Raw genomic sequence first — 21,116 nt, 5'->3', positions numbered from 1 at the left:
GTGTTTGCATGACCAACTCTCAAAATTATTCTTCTGTCACAGAGAAACAATTAACCCCTTCGGCCCTGGCGGTTCAAAAGTGAGCGGCGGGATCACGCAGTCATATTTATTTCGAAAAGAAACAAAAAGCCACCCGCGTCCTGCCTGTGCACATGTAAGGTCACAAATAACCGCATAAAGGACGTAACTCTGTTATAGATCAGGTCCAACCACACCAGTAAAGCCTAACAAACTGTGTTTGGCCCAAGGATGCTGTCCAGAAAGGTATTCAATGTTTAGCTGAAGACATTAGCAAAGGAAGAGTGATCACTGCCTTTAATAATTTGTGCTAATGGCTCATCAGCCTCAGCCTTAAAAAAAATGGACTCTTTACCCTCGTACAAATTTTGCTGTCTTCACCTTACCGCCATTTGTTCTTGTTAGGCTTTTCTTGCTAGATTATAAAACCCTCTTTTTCTCCCGTCAAAGTACACTCAGTGTAATCAGGTGCCGTGCACCCGTTTTGGGCACAAGCAGATCAAGCTCTGCATGTTCCCCTCCCGTGGTTTTTTCCTTCAGCCCCGGTATCGTGGTTGTGCCCGGGGTATCTTCACCTCTATCTTCAGTTTCTCATATTTAAAATGCTTTAACCACGCCAGCGAGTGGCAACATCTCGGGATAGACCAGGTCCACCCCACTATCAAGGGCACACAGAAGGCACCAGATCCTTCCTCAGATGCAATACTTCTTGTGTTAGGAAATTCTTCCACACAATTTTTAAGGGCTCTCATGATATTTCATTACTGGTAGCAAGAAATATTTAGCCTGTCCTCCCAAATGTTTTTAGTATTGGTATTTTTGTCCGTGAAAACGTTCCATTTTAGAAAGCTATTTTCAAGAGAGCAAAGAAATTGCCTTTAAAAGAAATTAACTCGCTTTAAAAATGTCACTGGGGTTCAAACGGCTAAGCATGGTTTAGAGTGGCCAACCGGTGTGAGAGCAAAATACGTACTCAGAGAAATCAGGGAAAAAGCATCTGACAGCCTGAAAAACTGCCATCCAAAGCCCCTTCAGATAATCCAGATAAGTGAGCACATTTGCAAAAATCCACATTTCCCGAGTGAACCCTCCAGAGAGGATGAAACTTGAATCTTTGCCAGGGCTGCCGGACGCAGGACTCGGGGGAAGGGCACGGTGTCTTTCTCAGGGCACTGCAGGGTTTGTCCCGCTGACGGACTCTTGGGCTCTGCCACAGGGTCGGGTGTCCAGCACCAGCTCCACCTGCGTCACTGGGTGGCATGGGAAGTGGCTGAAGTGACACCAGGGAGTAACAATTTAAGAAACCCATGAAGTTCTGAACAGGCAGGAGATAACCGAGCAGGCGTGTGTGTGCAGGTGAGGAGTGGAAGTGCTGAGGTGCACTGGGACAAGGACCTGGGACAGTGTTAGGGGCTTGCTGGCGCGAGCTTCAACTCCCAAAAAACACAGCAGAAGCCAGAAACCTCAGCAGCTAAAGATGAAAGTGAATTGGGATCTTTTTTTTTATACCCAAAAACCTTGAAGAAAGAGAAAGGGGAGTCAGGACTGATGCGAGGACAACGGCACAAATCTCTCTGAAGAGGGCTCGCATTTCCCTGAGTCTGTACTACAGAGGTTTTGCTTACTGAGAGCAGAAGAGGTGTATTTTGTGTTAGAAAATACTCCAGAATAATTTTTAAAGACTGGCACAATATTGCATTACTGGTGGCATGAGATATTCTGCCTGCCCCTGAACCTGGGTCTGCAGTTTGTTGTGAAGCGGGAAGTCCTGGTCTAGGGGCAGGTCCCTCACCTGTTTTTCGAGCTCCTGGGTTTGGGGACACTGGCCAGAGAAGCTAGAAGCTGTCCCTTGACAGCGTGTGAGTTGAACAGATCAGCTCACACGGGGCTTTAGCCAAACGAGATGCCAAGGGGTGGCTGTGCAGGGTGAGGGCTCCGCGCTGCAGGTGGACGAGCCCATGTTGCCTTGCCATCCCCTAGGCTGGGGACATTGTGATGGAAAGGACTCGCGTGACTCTCAGATGGCCAAACCCAGACCTGGGAATACCAGGCCAACAGAGCTGTCCCCTGGGTCTGCAGGGACCCTCCAGGTGCCCTCAGCATTCCTCCTCCGCAGCTCTGCCGCAGTCCTGCCCCTTCCCCTGCTCGCATCGGATGTTTCCATGGAATTTCTTCCCTCCCTGACCTTTCTCACCCCCCACCGTCCCCAGAGCCTTCCCACCTCCTCCTCTGGCTTCTGCCCTGAATTACAACGAGTCCAGCAGCCCCTTGAGCCCAAAATAACTCCTTCCCCATCGGCACAAGCTCCTGGACCGGGGCACGTGGAAACGTGCGCTCACCCCTCACTTTGAGCCTCGGATCTGGTCCCGTTCACCCCGTCCTCAAGCCCTCGGACAGCCCATGTGTTTTAACATTTCCAGTCAGCTATTCATGTCCAAGCTGACCACGGCACCATTTACACCAAAACCTGCGTGTGCTGCAATGTCGGGGTGCACACCGGTGCTGTAACACCCTCCCGGAGGCGGGTAGGGTGCGCGCTTTAATTTGGGTTGCCTAAACCAGCGTGCTCAATTCGCCCTACTCAAACCAAGCTGGAAACACGAGCGTTTTTACATCTGTATTTTCTCACCTATATTTCTGAGAGAGAACATTTTTTTGTTGTTTGGCTTTTGATACAGGTGATTTTCAGGGGAAAAAAATGCTGCCTTGCAATTTCAAGGTTTTCAGCCTTGGAAATACTTTATTCAGGCTATTTTGTTTTGTTTTGTTTCATTTTTTACATTATTGCACGGCACCTCAGTCCTAGCACAGGTTACGCTCTCGTGCTGCACATTATCTTACACGATATCACGCAGGGTCTGGAAGGATCAGGTTGATCATTTTATTTTTAAAACCTGAACTGCAGCTTTTTGTTAGCACTGATTGAACAAACAAGCTTTCTTCCTACATCAAAGTATCTCCTGCTCCTGGTATACTGAAAAGGGGTGACCCTCTGGGCAGTCCTTACGGGTATTACCGCTCCTGATGCATTACAAAATGATATAAAATTAAATACAGAAAGTTCAGAGCAACAATCCAGAGGTCTGAGAAGAAATCCTGAAATGGGAATTAGGGCACGTCCAAAAAGCAGCCACTGCTTTTTCGCAGTAATTGTCTGAAAATGTTTCTTTTTAATATTTTTGTTTTCAGCCTGACTGGCATTTCCAGAAATGTGGAAATCCCACATTCCTGTCGGATTTGGTGACATGCTTTGTATCTACCTGCAATGCTTTCCTAAGTTTTGTGTCTGGGCAGCTGAGGCCAGCGGGTGACGATGTGAGCGCCATCGGCGCTGTGCACGGAGTTCGCGCAGCTCTACGGACCCGCAGCTGCTGGACAAAGCCCACCTGGGTGCGGCCTCATGCGGGAGAGCACCGGGGCGCATCACCTCGCAGCCTCAGTGCCGACCCCGATCCCTGGGACACATCACCCCATGGCTGTGGTGCCGACCCGGATCCCTGGGACACATCACCCCACGGCCGCGGTGCTGACCTCAATCAATCCCTGGGGCGCATCACCCCACGGCCGTGGTGCCGACCCTGATCCCTGGGGCACATCACTCCTTGGCCATGGTGCGGACCCCGATCCCTGGGGCGCATCACCCCACGGCCGCGGTGCCGACCCCGATCCCTGGGGCGCATCACCCCACGGCTGCGGTGCCGACCCCGATCCCTGGGGCGCATCACCCCATGGCCGTGGTGCCGACCCCGATCCCTGGGGCGCATCACCCCACGGCCGCGGTGCCGACCCTGATCCTTGGGGTGTGTCACCCCACGGCCGCGGTGCTGACCCCAATCCCTGGGGCACAGCCTCTGCGCGCGGCTCCCGAACGGGCAGAGCTGACCTTCCCTCTGCTGCTTTTATCTCGAAGCCCCAAAAGCTGGCTTCATGTGGTGGTGAATAAATGGCTATTTTTCTTTATTTAAATATAAATATTGTCCCAGCGATGGGGAAACTGAATGTGAAGCATCCCATCCGGTCCCCCTGCAATGCTCCGAGGCCAGCAAGACACAGCTTTGTGCTCAGTTTTGCTTCCCAACTTGGAAAGGTCATGGCTGCCTATTCAGTATGTCCCTGGATTAAATGGTGGGACACAAATAGCTGACCCGCCCCGGCCCCACCTGCCCCTTCAAAGTCCTGCCTGAGCTTATGAGAAATAAAAGCCGCTGGCTCTTGTTCCCTCCTCTCAGGGAGCCTCTCCCTTCCCCTTTCCCAGAGCTTGGCACTCTCTTTCTGCTGCGGATAACCCTCCCCATGTCGTTCCTCCAGCGAGTGGGGCTGGGGCTGTGGGGCTGGCATGGGCTGTGCAGACCCACGCGGGGCTGCGGGGGCTGAACCCGCCTGTCTGTGGGTAGCAGGGAGCAGGAGCTCCTAACCGGGCTGATAAGAGTTTAATTATCGATGCAAAAGGCGTTGTTGCATGGGGGGGAGCCTTGCTGTGAATCTTGGGAGGCCTTTGAAGTTGTGATAGAGAGGAACTGAAGCCCAAGGGAACAGGGCTGCTCCCACTGACCCTTCCTCCCCACGCCTGCGCTACAAAGCCCCTGCCTGGGAGGGAGATGGCAGAGTAATTAGAGTGAGGACCGCAGTGGGTTAACAATTAGTGAGGGAGCTCAGAGCCCTCTTTGGTCCCCCACTGCTCTTCCAGAAGCTGGGGCTCAGCGCATCCCACAGCTAACAACCCCGGGCTTGTCCCACCACCCCACCGCGCACCTCGGGCGGGCTGAGGGTCCATGGGCTCCCCTGGGCTGGGCAGCCCTGGGTCTCATGGCACCATTCCCAAGCCTGCGATGCTTGGATGTGGGATCCAAGGTGCCTGTGCCTTTGTTTGTAGGGTTGCAATATATCCCTGAAGAAGCTGCAGTCACCAGCACAAGTGTTGGGAAGGGTCTCTGAGTACTCACTCTTTCTGCAGCACAAGAGATATATGGACCGAGGCAAAATGTACATCTGTTAGATGCTAGTCCCTACCTTGGTTTCCTCAGTCATCCCAAGCAGTGTTTAGAATTTGGTAGATATGGGTACATATAGAGATACAGTTACAGATATAGATTAAAAAAAATAAAATAAAATAAAAGGTTTTAATTATACATGTACATCGTATACATACACCCAGTCTTTGACTCCTGCATAATCTGCATGTATGAGATTGCAATGTGCACTGCTCACGCAACATTACATGATATAAATTTAGGAAGGAGAGAGTAGGTCTGCCTTGCGTGAGACTCCGTCTCAGGACCCCAGTTGATGCTGGGGAAGCGACCTGCTCACTCCTAGGTGCTTCCATTTGAATGGGCAATCAGCCTTGACAGCTTTTCCACCAGTGCGAGAATTTCCCCTGACACCTCCTGGTGTTTTGGCTCAATACGCCGAGCCAAGGCCAAGGCACAGAATAGGGAAAATACAAAATGGTGCTCGGGAAAACAAAATGGAGCTCGCAGTTTGAGACTGATACGTGCAGACAGTCCATAACATCAAACAGAATTGCCCAGCTGTAGGAGAGAGGTCTCCCAAACCGGCACGTTTTCTGAGAAACATTTCGGCTGAAAGGGCTCCTTTGTGCCCGTCTCGCTCACCCTCCGGCATCCAGAGCGGGCTTTTCCCGAGCATCGCCCCCAGAGAAGTGACGCAGCCAGGAGGTCACCTCCATGGGGCCAGACGGGGCACTTGTCACATGCAATGCTGTGGGTTCCCTTCGGTGTGGGTCTGTAGCCTTTTCCTGAAACGGACGGTTGGGTTTTGGGTAAGTATTGGTCTCCCCGTGTCCAAGCACAGCATGTAACAGTGCTGCTCAATGGATGCTCATATCCACAGAGAAGTGTGCTATACAACGAGTTAACACATGAGCTCTTGGACACTCAACGCCTTTACATTCATGCAATGCCCACTGCAGTGGGCTTAATGCATGTAACTCCTATGCACTTGGTTGAAACGCTTGATCAGGAATAAAATAAATATCTTAGCCCTCTTCCTGCAAAGAGGCACGAGTAATCTGCTCCACAAGTGTACTGTGGGGAATGCATGCTTGTCTAGTTTTTCGTGAACCAAAGAACCCAAAAAAAGAGACAGCTTCCTCATCTATGTGAGGTTGGTGACGACCATATGGTCCACATGGTGGGATGGGGTGTAGCAAGATTGCTCCAGGTCCCCCGCACTGCTGTGCAGACACACCATGTGTCCCACCACGCCTGTTCCAATCTCAGCGTCTTTTCCCCGGTGCAATGCTCCAGCTGGACCCCAGTCTATGGAGGCTTCTCATGCTGCCTGGAGAGCAGCAAGAGGCAGATGCATCCATTGCTGAGCACCTCAGCGTGGGAAAGAGGGTGCAGAGACCACAGCGGGGGGGAGAGAGGGTCTGCGAGAGTGGTCCCCTCCCCGCAGCCTGCCCGCTGAGGGTCACCGGGACCGTGCTCCTGCGCTGCGAGCAGGGAAACTCCCGAGCCCGGGCTCCTGCTGGGTGAATTACCCAGGGAAAATAGGCAGAAAATCTTCAGATTAACAATAACAAATAAAAATGGATTTGAGATCTCCGAGGTAATTACTCCGTGCTGAGGGCAAGGGGCCTCTTTAGCAGTGGGAGCAGCACCGTGCGGGGAGTGGAGGGGCTTGGCCTGCTGTTGGGCCAATGGAGTCACACAAGAAACCCTGGAAATTCTTTCAAATTGTTCTGCTAACATTAATAAATGCCTCAAAAGCTCCTAATCTGCTCTGTCAGGAGCATGATGTCCGGGCGTTTCACAGCCAGCTCACGTCTCTACTCCTCTCTCCCCCTTCTCCTTCCCTGCCTGGTAATAGTAAATGAAAGTGGCACCCGCTCCTCCGGCTGCTGGGACCAGCATCACGCTGAGCCAGCCTCTGCTGGGGCTGGAGCCGCTGTCCTGACGTGCCCTGTCCCTGTCATGACAGGCTGGTGCCTTGCACTGAGACCATCGTCCCTCCAGAGCCCGGGGACCGGCTGAGACCCCGCGCTGCTGCAGGGACGTTGCACCAAGTTGCCTTGAGGTCCACGTTGGTGCTGCTTGAGGGTGAGGAAAAGCATCCAGAGTGGGCACAGCATCCAGAGAGGGCTTGACCTTCCTGGGTGACTGCAGGTCAGAGTGCTGGGGAAAGCTGAGGGCACTGGAGGTCCCTGGGGGAGCCTGGTGCTGATGAAGGGTGATGAGGCAGGGGCACGCTGGTGTCGGTGCCCGCTGCACTCACTCCCAAAGGTCAGGGCACCTTGCTGGCCCCCTGTCCCAACCTCCATCCCTCTGGATCTGTACCCTGGTGCTGGGGCTTGGGGTCCTTTCCCAGGTGCTGAGCAAATCAGAGGGTTATCAAGCAGTGGCAAGGTTCTCTGCCTGATGCGGAGGGATCCGGATGTGGGGCAGCAGATGACACTCAGGGGCAGCTCACCCTGTGCACACAACAGTGCCATGGCACCCCGCTGCCCCCCCGGCTGACACTGCACAGGTTTCCATGGGAATCTCCTGAGCATGTTCAAAGGCATCCTCGTCTCTCCCCACACAGAAGCTGCTCCCCTCTCCTTGCAGATTTGCCTGTGCCTCCTCGTTAAGCTGGGCTCCTGGTGGCGGCAGGGCTTTTGAAGGGTTGGCTTTGATGGGCCTCTTCACGCAGCCTTTCCCCCACGGTCTGGCCTCTCCAGTGGGGTGTCAGCCAGGACCATGGGGGGTCACTTTGTGCTGGAGCCAGGCACTGCAGTGTGTAATTACAGCAGCTGCTGGAGCGCAGGCTTCAAACCAGTGATGCTGAGAGGGATGTGATCCTAAAGGGCTTGTCGGAGCCTCCATAGGAGAAGTGTCTAAGCGAGGAATGATGCTCTGGTTGTACTGGTGTTGGCCCAGGGTGGGCTTGGTGGACAACTTGATGCTTGGAGTTTGTTTCTCCAGCTCCTCCTTGCTTTCTATCCCTTCTGACCTGCCCTGCAACCCCTTTGATGTATGATTTGCAGTGCCTTCTCCTCCAAAAGGACGTGTTGCTCTATTGAGAGCCAGGACTATGGCCAGGACTGATACAGACCCACCCCAACTCTACCCTGAACCAACAGCTCTGGGGAGCATCATTTGTTGCTGTCTCCCCTCTCCCCACATCTGCCTGAGCTGCAGCCAGGCAGGCCCCTGGCAGCGTCCCCATGGATCGATGGGCACAGGGGATGATCAAGCGAGTGGGGTGCAAAGAGGGGTGGTTTGTGGTGGCTCAGTTCCTCACCCCTTGGAGATGGGGAGAAAGCTTTCTAACGCAGCATTTTGCTCCTGTTTTTTTCCAGTGAACTTGCTCGACACGTCAACAATCCAGGGGGACTGGGGCTGGATGACTTATCCCTCACATGGGGTAAGTATGAAGCGGCTGTTGGCACATAGGGGACCCCAATGGGACAGGTCCCCATGGGCAGGGTGGATGGACATACCAGCCTCAGGCTGGTGCCTTGGCCAGTGCTGATGGGCCAAAGACTCCATGTCTGTTAGGAAATATGAGCCTGAAAGACTAGCAGTGGGATGTAAACAGTTTGGAAATGCCATTTAACTCTCCGTGTCCCCCGGTAGGGATCAGGTTGTCACCAAGTCCTAAGCTTTGAGGGAACTCAAGTGCTGGGTGGCCCCATGGACACTCCTCAGGCTGAGAAGCAACTCATCCCTTATTGCACTGGGGGAGTGTCAGGATCAACAGTCCAAAAGGACTGGGAAACTCTCAACTGCCTGTAATCTGAGGAGTTTGTTGTGGGAACTTGGCAGGACGGGCAGGCGAGCATCCCCTGCGGAGGGTTTGTTACAGGCAATGGAGATGTAAATGCACAGCCCTGCAGTGTGGCCAGGAGGGATGCAGGGGTGGTGACCCCCATGTAAGCCTGCCATCCCGACTACATCTCTACTGCCACATGCTCCCTTCACTTGTGTTTCCATGTCCAGGTTTTGCTGCCGCAGCAGCTTTCTGGAAATTGTGAGTTTCAGATGGCAGCGGTGACCTGGCTGTAAGGATTTTGCTCATTCATTTAGTGAACAGAAACAATCCCATAAATACACACAGGACCAACTGCAAGGCACAGTGGGGCTTGCTGGATGTACAAAATTAGGGGTGCCTACCTGGCTTTTGCTGCTGTGTTGATTTTTCATGTCCACTCTTTTTCATCCCCTCTCTGAACTAAATGGTCCTAATCTTTTCAATTCCGCCTCCTACAGAAATCTTCCCAGGCCTCTCATAATTTTCATTGATCTGTTGCTTGAGACTTTCAGTCCCTGCACTGTTTGAGCAGGAGGGATCAGAACTGTGAATTCATAATAACGATGATCAGATTTATATCATACATTATCACATGTGTAAATATATTAAATCATTAACTCAGCTCTAATTTTAGCAGTTAGCTGTTGCAATGATGACTATCCTGGAAATGTAATAGATTCAGAGGTACAAGGTCAGAGGGGACTGCAGAGCTAATGTGATGTGATCTCTTGCATAAATACAGGCCTTCAGACCTGGCGTTTCACTTGCATCTCAGAAAATTCCAGTTTTTAGAAAAAAAACATCCTTGGTTACAAAATTGTCAGTGGTGGTAAATTCTCTGGGTCCTGTCCTGATGTTGTTAACAGGTAAAACCCCATCACTATGTGGGTTTGACTTGCTTAACTTTCCAGCCACTGGATCCTCTTCTGCCATTGCCTGGTGAAGGTGATGTTGTCCTTTTCATGGTCATTCTCAGGGTGCCCTTGGTTGTGTGTACCCCTGTCCTGTCACCCTGCTGCTGCATCTCATCCCAGCCCTTCCTCCAAATCCTGGCATCCCGCAGAGGCCTCAGGAGATCAGGGACCAGGGATTCCTCTGCTCCCCTGGGAGTGAGGATGGGATGTTTCTGGGATATTTCTGGGAGCGAGGGCTGTTTTCCTTTGTCCACTTCCACTGCTCTGTCCTTGACTACATCCTAAGCAATTCCTCCCCATAGTCAGACCCCCCACTCCTCGCAGACCGCCCAAGACCATCCTCCTTCTGAATCTTCCACCATGAGTCCAGCTCTCCAGACACCTGTTGTGACCACATTCTCAGGCCCACCGCTAGCTGTCAGACATGTATGGGATCCATCACATCACCTAGATGACTTGGATGAAGATGAATCCACCTGAGCTCGCTGTCCTGGGGACACACAGGCATCACTGGGCAGGACCTTGCACTCTCAAAGCAGACCCAGAGCCTACAGGTACCCCTTTCTCACCACATCAGGGACTTCCACGACCGGCTAAGATCTTGTATTGTACATCTGCAAATCCGGCCGGTGAACCCTGGGTCCTGACCCATCAGGGCTGTCAGGTGTAATGCGTTACATGACAACAGGGTGCGGGGCTCCTCGCGGGGCGGTCACCGCTGAGCTGCTCTCTCGCACCGCAGCAGATGCGCAGCAGCCCAGCAGCTCCAGAACCCTAGTGCTTGTGTGAAGTCTCTACCTGATTAGTGATCTTTATTAAGAAGAGTTAATACTGGATGCCAAAAAAAAGAAAAAAAAGGAAAACCCAGCTCTTGGACATGCTGCTGTGTCCTCCTGCAAGTCTTAGCTATGGGGTAACAGCACTCTTCACTTACCCTGTGCTTTTTCCCTACTCAGAGCCTTGTTACAGAGAGTAAAACCACACAGCTGTGTGAAAACTGGCTTGGATGTCGTCTGGGAGAGTGTCTGCATTTCAATGCAATGTTCTTTCACAAACAACTTTGCATATCTTTTCCAGCTGGATATTTTTATGGCTCCTCTAAATCTTTTTCTTGACTGTGGTTCTTCCCCCATGGGTCATCGCATTGTATCACCCTGAAAGAGCATTCCTTTACCCGCTTGCTGGTCCTTCAGCTCCAGGTGCTTTTTGAGTAGTATATTTGCACTTGGATCCAGTTGCTATCACCAAAAAGGAGGTGGGATAGGGTGCTGGTATCTCAGAGAAGCTGCTGTAGGAAACTTGCTCTCAGTGATTTGGCACTGAGCAGACGCCTCCTGAGCAGCTCCTACAGCAGGGTTCAGATTCAGATGAGAGAGATGCTGAGTGACTCACAGGCTTGTTAGCTTGGGTCCACGTGGCTCCAAGCCTGATGTGATCGCTGCTCCGGGAGAGGGACTGAGTTTGCTGGTCACCATCTCAGGAGCACTGCTGCTGTCCCTGGGGCTGTCCCTGCCCACTGCAGTCTGCCAGCCCTGGGCTGGGTAGCCCCAACTGCTGGTGTAGTATGGAGGCGGTGGTTGACTGTGCAGCCAGATTTTGTTTGAGCTCCCTTATTTTTTTTCTGCCATTTCCTTAATTCAGATACTCCTGCTGGAAAAAAGCTGGCAGTGGTCCCCGTTGCTGTTCTCCCTCGCTGCCTGCTGGCTGTCTTGCCTGAGCCACGGCTGCAGTGTGCAATGGGTGCTGGACGGTGCAGGATTTCCCCTGTCTCTCTGCTCCCTCCAAGGACAGAAACATCCACCACACATCCTCCTGCCAAGGGGCAGTGTTGCTGACCCTGGCTCCCCAGCTAAGTCACGATTGTTTTTGCTTTACCCACTTCTCCATCTCCCTGCCCTGTGTGATCCCAGGGCCACTGCACTGGTGACAACGGGGAGGTGCGTCGCTCTAGTTGGATCTTTGCACAAACAGCACAAAGCCCCAGGCCGCAGCCTGAGGTGCTTAAGAAGGGGACTCGTGTCCACTGTCTCGGTCCCTGTGTCTTGCTTTTCCAGCACCTGGTCCTGTCCCACCTCTCTGGGGCTCCTGGGGATGCCAAGAGGAAGGGCAAGAGTCTCAGGGGTTTCCTCTTCTGGGCTGGGAGATCCCAGAGCTGCTGGCACAGCCTGGACAATGGTCCAAAGCATCAGCAGTGCAAAACTGGCAGGGTGCCACTTGCAAAGTCCTGATGTTTCATCACACCTGTGGGCAAGGTGAACTTACCTCACTGGAAGGTATTTTTACATCTCTGGGTTTGGTGTGCCCAGCAAGAGCAGTGGAGCAGGGAGCAGTGGGCACAGCGGGGGTCAGCAGCACCATCGGGCCTGGGGAATGTCAAGCCATCAGGGAGGCATGTGTGGCCTGTTTTGACATTTCCTCTTGCCAGACAATTAACTGAGGGGTAATTGGCTGTAATTGCTGCTCAGGGGTTTAATTGCGTCCCTCTCTCAGCTCCACCCCGGAGACACGTGCAAGAAGCGGAAGGGTCTGTGGCTCCTCTCAATTATAACTTCAAAGGGCTCCCAGGAGCTTTGCAGCTCGCTGCATCCCCAGAACAATTCCCTTTGCATTGAAAATTAAACTCTTATCAGTGCCGTCAAAGAGGCTGCTCCTTCCCCTTCTGTGCCTCCAGTTTCCCAGCTCTCCCCAGCAAAATGCCCCAGTGCCCCAGTGCCCTTCTCTCCCCTCTCCTTGCTCTGCACGTGACCTGCTGGATCAGAGGGACCCTGATCGGCCCCTTTGCAAATTGCTTTTCTACTGACTAATTAAAACGCTGATGAGATAAGTCAACATATTATTAATAATTATTGTATCGTCTACTTTGATTTACAAAGTCAAACAGGAAATGATTTTGTTCAGACACAGCCTATCTAAGGAACTTGAATGATGCCTTGCAAAAGCTAATTATAATGGGAGCACCTTGAGTGCCGGAGAAAGGCCCCCCATGCTGCCCACACCCTCCCCGTCTGCCTCCACCTCCATGGTCTCTCTCCACAGCATCCCCTTTGCTGCACGGGCTGGACTCAGCCCAGAGAGCACCAGGCACACTCCTTGTTGGCTTTGCTGGTGGGAGCACCTAGAAAGACCCTTCAGAGGTGGTTTGCACCTCCCCATCTCTGCCCCTCTGCTCCTGGCAAAGGGACATTTCCTGAGGCCCCTGGGCACAATTAGCCAGAAGTGCTTTTCCCTCATTCTACACCTCGCTCAGAGAGCAAACTGGCAGAAAGGCACCAGATTCGCTTGAACAACCAGCTGAGACCACAGACGACAATTTTTGCCTGTAGGATGGTCCCCCAGCGATGTTTGTGCATCAGTGGTGGGTATTTCATGCTGGTGTACGGTGCTCCTGTAAACACCCCAGGACTGAACTATTTGCAGAGCAAACCCTACACAGCAGGTGACTTCATTTATTCATTTATTTTATTGCCTGGCTCTGGTCCTGCAGTCAACAACAAGTTCAGGACTCGGATGAGCCCCATCTGACATGCCCACCCCGATACAGGGCAGGGTTGCCCTTTAAAGCCCTTGTCCCCATCTGAGCTGTGCTGTGTGTTCACCATTTCACCCCCCTGCAGGGTCCTGCCTTTCTAATCAGAGCACCAAAAGATATTGGATCTCTCCCATCTGCCTGGGCCATGTCTTCTGCCCTTTGTCACTTGGATGTCCTTGTGCCATTTCTTGGATTTCTCTTCCAGTTTGGAATCTCTGCCTGGATCCAGGAATACCAGCAAGTTACAGGGCAAACTGTGGTGAAACTCATTTTCTTTGAAAAAAGAAGATCAGTAGGAAAGGAAAACTGGAAAATAAAGATTTAGACTAGTAATTGAGATAAAAGCTCATCTCCCAGTGCTTGTTCAGTAAATGCTGGGTTATTGCTAATTCCCCAGACGCTGGTCACTACAAGGAGTTAATCACCTGCAGTGAAGCTCAGGATAGTTAACTGCCTGACAAATCCCTCCTTAGCCACAGCAGTGACTGATTTCATGGAGATTATATCCATTAACCCCTCCCATCTAAAGATTTATAGCTGCAATAACATTCCTCTCTGTTTTTCCCCTCCCTGTAACAGTGGAGTGAGGGACCCGGCAGCTCCTGGACAGGAGCTGTAGCTCAGTGCTCGCTCTCAGGAGGAAGGAGAGTTCTGGATGTCCCGGAGGCAGCAGCAGTTTTGTGATGTCAGGCAGACCTGGAAGCCGTCCCAGGGCTGGGGAGACCTTGTCCCTTGGGTCCCTCTGTGGGCACTGCAAGGGTGGTGGGAGCCTGAGCTGCCTCTCCAGAGGGATGTGGTCTCTCCTTGTGCATTCATCACCCTGTTCTTCCTCCTCCTCCCCACTCTGCTGCACTGCACAGGCCCTGGGAGATTTCTAGGACCTGCTCAGCTGCCCAGATATCTGGTGTTTGCATCTTTTGCCTTTCATAATCTGGAAATTTTTTTTATAACTGGTGTTGACTTTAATTTAAACTATTAGGCAAACCCCTGAATACAGATGCAATCATGTCCCCCCCCAGTGCGTGCGCTCGCCACGTTAATTATGATGTCCTCATTTCCGTCTCACTAGGGGATCTTATCACAATGGCGGGGGCCGGGCTGAGCTTCATTTAATAAAAGCTACTTCAAACTGTCAGCTGAGAGCAGGCGATGCCGGGAGGCCGGGTGCATGCACAGTGAACCGATGGTACCCAGCGTCAAAGCTGGGGATGGCCAGAGGCTCCTCTCCCTGGCCATAGGATCTTGTGATTATAATGAAACTGAAAAACCCTTCAAGTCTTGGGGACCCCTGAAGCAGGTTCTTCCATCCCAAATGCCTCAGACCTGGTAGAACTCATGGGATTTGTGTTGCCTTGTGGCACCCATTCAGGTGGCCCAGCTTCCCTCTGCACATTTCCACTGATGGCAGAACATTTGCCCCTTTTGGCCAGTGGTATGGGCATGGAATTTTGGACCAGTCTTGAACTGGGATCCCATGATGCTGGGTACAGTCCAACTGCTTCACAGAAAGCACCAGGTTTGAAAGAACAATGCTGTAAATGGAAACCCTCGAAGTTCTCCCCTGCGGTGGTTGCTGACCTGCGACAGATATTTAGCTCCCTGCTCTCTGCCGGCAGTGAGGACGCTGCCAGCTCTGGCAGTGCCACAGGGATGTGGGGATATCGTGGTCATGAGCACCAACTCCTCAGCCAGATTTGGGAGAGAAGTGAATGTCTGGTGGTGCTGGAGATCCAAAGCAACCACATCAGCTGGAGACCAAGGCCTTTTGGTGCACACAGTGGCCTCCTGTTTCTCTGGCTGGACACTGGAGAGCCCTGAGCCTCCCAGGCATTGCAAAGGGGAGCTGACTCTGCACCGCGGGAGATCCCAGCTCAGCTCTGCCCGTGCTCCATGTGCCTCCTCCCGTGTGCATCTCTGCCTCGCTTCCCCCAGGAACCCAGCAGGAAAAAGACAGGAAACAGATGTTGTGTTAATTTGTGCTCAATTAATTGTGACGACTTCCACACCCTCTGCAGCGCTGTGTTGCGCGCACACATCGGTGCGAGAGCAGGGAGCTGGCTGGGTCCCGCTGGCCCCGGTGCTGTACCTGCCATGCTCAAGCTTCAGGGCACCCCCGTACCCCTTGGCCAAGTGGCAGGAGTGTGTCCTGGGTGTCACAGCACTTCCTACAGGCTCATCTCAGTGGAAGCTGAAGCATAACAAGAACAGTGCTGCTGCTCTCCCCTCCAGCAGAGCACACAGGCAGCCTGACCACTTCCCATGTTGTCCAGCTGAGTGCTGGGGTGCAGAGCAGGTTCCCAGTGGTCCCAGGACCCAGGATGACCCTGAGCATTTCTGGAATTCAGAGGGTGATTTTTTAAAAGAACCAGAAATATTTTTCTCTCCTGGCAGTGACTTGACTTTCACACCCTTTGCCACCATGTTCCCCTTTCATTGAAGTCTGCACCTGAAACTGCTGCCTTCTCCAGGTTGCTTTCAGCTCTTTAGGAGTGAGAAGCAGAGTTTTCTCCTAAAGGTGGGATTCTGGGGGAATTTTGAAGATGTACATCACTGAAGCAGCTGCTCTGATCACTAGCAGAAGGCACAGGTTGGGGTCCTTCTAATCTTAGGGTTAGGGTCCTTTTTCCCAGGTCAAGGAGGTTAAATGAGGAAACACTTTCCCATCTGAGAGGGGAGAGGGGAGCTGGCTGTCTTACAGGTATCGCTGATAAATCTCTTTCCACTATCCTTTACTCTCTGGAGGTACGATGCCTTCCCCCAGCTGTGTCCTGTCCCTGCAGCGCTGGTGGCCACACAGAGATGCTGTTGGGTGCTGGTCCCAGCAGATCTGCACCCTTAGTCTTTCACAGCTGAGCATCAGACCCCTTCTCTCTGGGCTGCCATTGGCTTTGCATCTGCAATGGAGAATGGGTCACCACTTGCATACAAAAATGCCAGTTTCACCCATCAGAACAAGCCCAGAGGTTTATTTTAAACTATTTTCAAGGCTACTTAAAAGATCCGTTTTTCTGCCCTGTGCACCACTGCTGGAGCTTTGCTTGGCTCCCCGGCCAACGCACAGACCTGCAGGGTGGGGGCTGCTCCCCATCAGCTGCCTTCAGTAATGCAGGCAGGGCCGGCAGCCTGAGGAATGGAGGTGGTGGGGCTGTGGGGTGATGGTTTGGCAGGCAGGACATGGAGTGCAGCAGCGGGGCCAGGTCCTTCCCCAGCGTCTGCAGGGCTGCAGCTGGGGCTGCCCCTCACCGCTGGACTCAGGCAAGGTGGTGGGACTCGGGCATCTTCAAAGAATGTTGCTGAGACCAGGGAAAAGTCAGAAGGTCTGAAGTCCTCCTCTGCTTCTCTTCGTCCTCCTCCAAGAAGAATTCAGGTGTCCCAGACCCCTCCAAGTGATGGGGGTGCCTGGTTTGGACAGGGACATGGGCTGAAGCTCCCAGAGAAGGAAAGGCCTGTGTGTCCCAGTGAGGGGCTGGTAGGGCTGAAGAGGGTGGAAAGGAAGACACATGAGGCAAGAGTGAACCCCCAGAAGTGTCCTGTAGGTCCCGACAACTGAGTTCAACTTGTCCCTCAACTACTGAGCTCATTTGTATCCAAAATCTCACTATGCCTTCTCACTTTGCATCGGTCAAAACCACTTAGTATCCCTCCCTTGTGTGACACAAATGTCCCTGTTCCCTCCTAACTCACCCAGTGACTCCTCAGACCACCCCTCCATCACAGTCCTTCTTGCTTCCACCTGCTTTTGCCCAGCACACCCTCCACAAGCTCACCCTGATGCTCCTGCTACACCGAATTTTAAATCCAGAGCTACCAAGCTCTAAGCCTTAGGTTCCCAGATCCAGCCCCCAGTTCAGCTTCTATGCTGGACTGACAACTGTGGGCTCACACTGAGAACCAGTGCTGACCTCGTCTTGCCTGGGCAGAAGGGGGGGTCTGTGCCCCATGGACCCCCATTTCTTGCTGGAAGTCCTGTGTTTGCTGCGTGATTCCTCTTCACTCCATGGTATGCATCCCAAAATTTATTCTCCATCTGGAAAACAGTCCATTTAGTTTGTGCATGGAGATGGCATGAGCCAGAAGAGATCCAGGTGAACATCATGCAGGTGCCTTCCTCCTGCTGCTGTGACCAGCAGGTTGAGCAACGGGAAAAGGGATTTGCAGACATGGTCTAGGGGGTTTGGAGCCCTTCAAAACACACGCTGCCATCAGTTTCTGCCATCAGATCAGCCTCTTGCAAGCATTCTCACCTGTGAACAGGGGTGCACTTCATTCACCTTCATCAGGGTGGGGTGTGAGAGTTGCTGCCCAGATTAGCACTGAGTAAACTCTGCTCATCAGCATTTCCCTTTGGCCTATGGTGGCAGTGATCTCTCTTCCAGATGCAGAGATAGCTTTTCATGGGGTGGGTGGTGGCACAGACTCCTGCTTGCCCCGTGCTCAGCTGGTGTTCAGGATGACCTGTTCTCTCTCTGTCCTGCAGTGGGATTCAATCAATGAAATGGATGAATTTTTCAGCCCCATCCACACCTACCAGGTCTGTAATGTCATGACCCCCAACCAGAACAACTGGCTACGGACCAACTGGGTTCAACGGGACGGTGCGCGGCGGGTCTACGCAGAGATCAAATTCACACTGCGGGACTGTAACAGCATGCCAGGCGTGCTGGGAACCTGCAAGGAGACTTTCAACCTGTACTACCTGGAATCTGACCGAGACCTGGGCACCAGCACCCGGGAGAGCCAGTTCACGAAGATCGACACCATCGCAGCTGACGAGAGCTTCACCAACGTGGACCTGGGGGTGAGGCGCCTGAAGCTGAACACGGAGGTGCGGGGCGTGGGGCCGCTGAGCAAGAGGGGTTTCTACTTGGCCTTCCAGGACATAGGTGCTTGCATCGCCATCGTTTCGGTGAGGGTGTACTACAAGAAGTGCCCAGCAATGGTGAGGAACCTGGCGTCCTTCTCTGAGGCTGTGACTGGGGCAGACTCATCCTCCCTGGTGGAAGTGCGGGGAGAGTGCGTAGGCCACTCGGAGGAGAGGGACACCCCCAAAATGTACTGCAGTGCTGAGGGAGAATGGTTGGTGCCCATTGGGAAGTGCGTGTGCAGTGCTGGCTACGAGGAGCAGCGGGATTCCTGCACAGGTGAGTCCCTGCCTCTCATTCACGGTGCCTGCAAGGGGAGTGATGGCTGCAAGGGGCTCTTTCCTCTCAGAGGAAGGGCTGAGGACAGACACCTGCTCACAAAAACTTTGAAAGCCAGCCTCTGTGGAGGCCAAGCACTGTCAAGCCTTTGCTGGTCTGCTCTGTGCTTCCAAAATGTGTTGCTGGTAGCACTGGGGAGCTCCTTGGAAGCTTCTATGAGCTTGACAGTGGCAGGTCTTGGTGCACAGGTCATGGCTTTGGGATGGGGGCTGCCCTGGCTCCGTCTTCCCCTACTATGAAGCGCATGGCTCAGAAACCCCAGCCCGGTGCCCCCAGCAGATCTCTTCCACCACACTCCAGCAAACCACAACTTGGCCTCTCCAAAGTGCCCCACCACTCACTTCCCTTTGCCAGAGGGTTTGAAAGAGAGGAAATCAAAAAGGAAAACATCAAGCTTTTATGAAACAAGGTTATCGCATCCATCCATCACCCATCCGGGGGGCTGCTGCAGAGACCTGCCGTCTGGGGGTGCCGGGAGCCTTCCCGGGGGCCTCCGGTGCCGCTGGGCAGGCGTCAGGCTGCCGACTGTACAAACTGCGATAAGGAAGCAGGGTGACCAGCAGCAGCCGTGCACCAGGCACGGGGATGTGTGTGTACAGAGCACGGTGCTCAGGTCCCCCGTGAGAGCCCACCGCACAGATTTGTTTGCTCTCGGTTTCTTTATGGGAGGTGTTGAGGGGAGCAGCACAAATAAGAGTACAAGGCTTTTGTTTGAGTTTCATAGAAATGTCAAGTGGAACATTTGTCTTAGGGACACTTGACGCAAGGTTAGGACGTCCGACGCCAGGCTAGAACGGATCCAGGTGCTGTGGGGACTGCGCCAGCCCCGGGGGTCCCGAGCTATGCAGAGTGGGAAGGACGAGCAGAATAAATGCTTCTATCAGAAACTCCCTCTGCCCTCAAACAATTGATTTGAAAGTCATCTTGGGGTAGATCTGATAAGTCAGAAAGGGTCGTCTTCTTCTCCCAGGTTAAAGAGTGGGGGTGAAATGTGCGTGGGACCAGTCATGTGCTGTTGTGGGAGGGGGCAGTGACACGGGCCACCTGGACGGCTGGGTCACAGCCCCACCGCTGCAGGGAGCTGTGAGCTGGAGATGTGGTCTGCCCAGGAGATCACCAGCCCAAAACCCGGAGGCAGAAGGACGCCCTGGCATCAGTACTGTGCTCAGCTCACCTCTTTGCCTGTTTCCTTGAACACATCTGTCCCTCTCCTGAGAGCTGATTCTCTGCCCTCCTGCCTTTTTCTGGTGGGATTGTCCCTGCCCATGGGCACAGCACAGCAGGAAATGTGTTCCAACCTGTGCCCCTGCATGGGGTGGGCACAGGCAGATGGACTCAGACCCACACTGCTCAACCAGCAATGCTCTTGGGTGAAGCTCTCCAGGGCTTGTGGCATCAGAAACAGGACAGAAGTGTCACTGGGCTTTGTCCAGCCTCGGAGGGAAAGGTTCAGTATCCTCTTGCCCTTCTGCCTTCCCTGTCCCACTTATCCTCAGCAGCTGCTTTCATAGCAGAGGGAGTTTGGTAGCCCAGTGTCAATGAGCAGGGACAGCACCTCCATCCTGGCATCTCCTTTGGTGGGTGTGGAGCCAGAGTACATGTATTTACACACAAAACCAAACAGATACAAATCTCTGATCTAAACTTCTCGTGGTTGATTGGTGCAGAGTTCATTTTTCATGATGAAAAGTGCCTTTCTGGAATGATTTATAACCCCAGCGGATCTGTCGGAGTTGGAAATTAGCCGTTTTAATTGTCAGACAGACAAAACCAGGATTCCAGTGGCTGCTGCCCCAGCAATTTTTCATTCTCCATTACAGGAATGAGATGATATAAATCACTCCTTGTGGCCCTAATAATCTTTCTATAAATATCAGGGAAATTCATTTTTTGCTTGGGGGGAAAAAAATTAGAGAGAAGATACTTTGCCTTTATAGCAGTGTTTAAAATGTGATTCTAAATTAATTTCCTTTCGCCTTTCACAGCCGGACGCCTTATTTGTCAAAGCTAAAGATGTTTGAACAGTGGAGGTTTCTCCCCCTCCTCTTTAATGTTCATTTTTCTAAGGACCTGCCAGAGTGATGGAAGACAGTTCAGGAAACCAGATCATGGCCAGGGCTGCTCCCAGCCCTTTGGAGAAGGACAGCTGTGCCAGAGAGCTGGGAAGGACAGAGTGAGGTGGGACATGGTGTAGGATGTGTAGGAACCTGAGGAACTTCTCTGCCTCTTGTCCCCTTTCCTCTCAGATGTCATCTTGGATGTCCCTTTGTTTGAGCATGAGTGGGGCACCTGGGATCTCTGACCCCTTGCACTTACCCCCATGGGACCCACACGTTTGATCTTGCGATGTCCTGGTGTTTGCTGTAATGAGGGGCAACTTCCATGCAATCAGGGGGGTCAAATCTCAACCCAGGGGCACCAGATTAGGACCATGCTAAGGATGCCAGCTAGCCTGGCATCGGATGTGTCACAGCCCTGCATTGCACAGACATTTGGCCCCTGTATCTGTGCCACCACATTTATTTTCAGAGGCACAAGACCCGTTTTCCAGCTGTAGCTGGGCACGGGTGCTGCAGTGCCTTACTGCGCAGAAACCAGGTTTGAGCGTGAGTTACCACTGCTGGTGCTGGGGTCCTGGGGTCTGCCAGCTCCTCATATTTCCTTCTAGTCCCGTGGCATCTCCTGTCACAGCTGCCC

The 21,116-nt window shown here is 52.8% G+C and overlaps 1 protein-coding gene across 1 annotated transcript in view; it reads left to right on the top strand.

The window, feature by feature from the left end:
- The window catches only part of EPHA8 (EPH receptor A8), a gene marked incomplete at both ends in the record, with an annotated part of 51,885 nt that overhangs the window by 4,528 nt on the left and 26,241 nt on the right, over positions 1-21,116 (top strand). The window contains 2 exons of the mRNA XM_082069710.1: positions 8,324-8,388; positions 17,696-18,359. Coding sequence (XP_081925836.1) covers positions 8,324-8,388; positions 17,696-18,359 — 729 coding nt within the window. The remainder of the gene's footprint in view (positions 1-8,323; positions 8,389-17,695; positions 18,360-21,116) is intronic.

This window comes from Streptopelia decaocto (assembly GCF_964273445.1).
Source record: "Streptopelia decaocto genome assembly, chromosome: 20".
NCBI classification, from domain to species: domain Eukaryota; kingdom Metazoa; phylum Chordata; class Aves; order Columbiformes; family Columbidae; genus Streptopelia; species Streptopelia decaocto.
The sequence above is the reverse complement of the archived record's forward strand: the minus strand, read 5'-3'. Positions and strand labels throughout refer to the sequence as shown.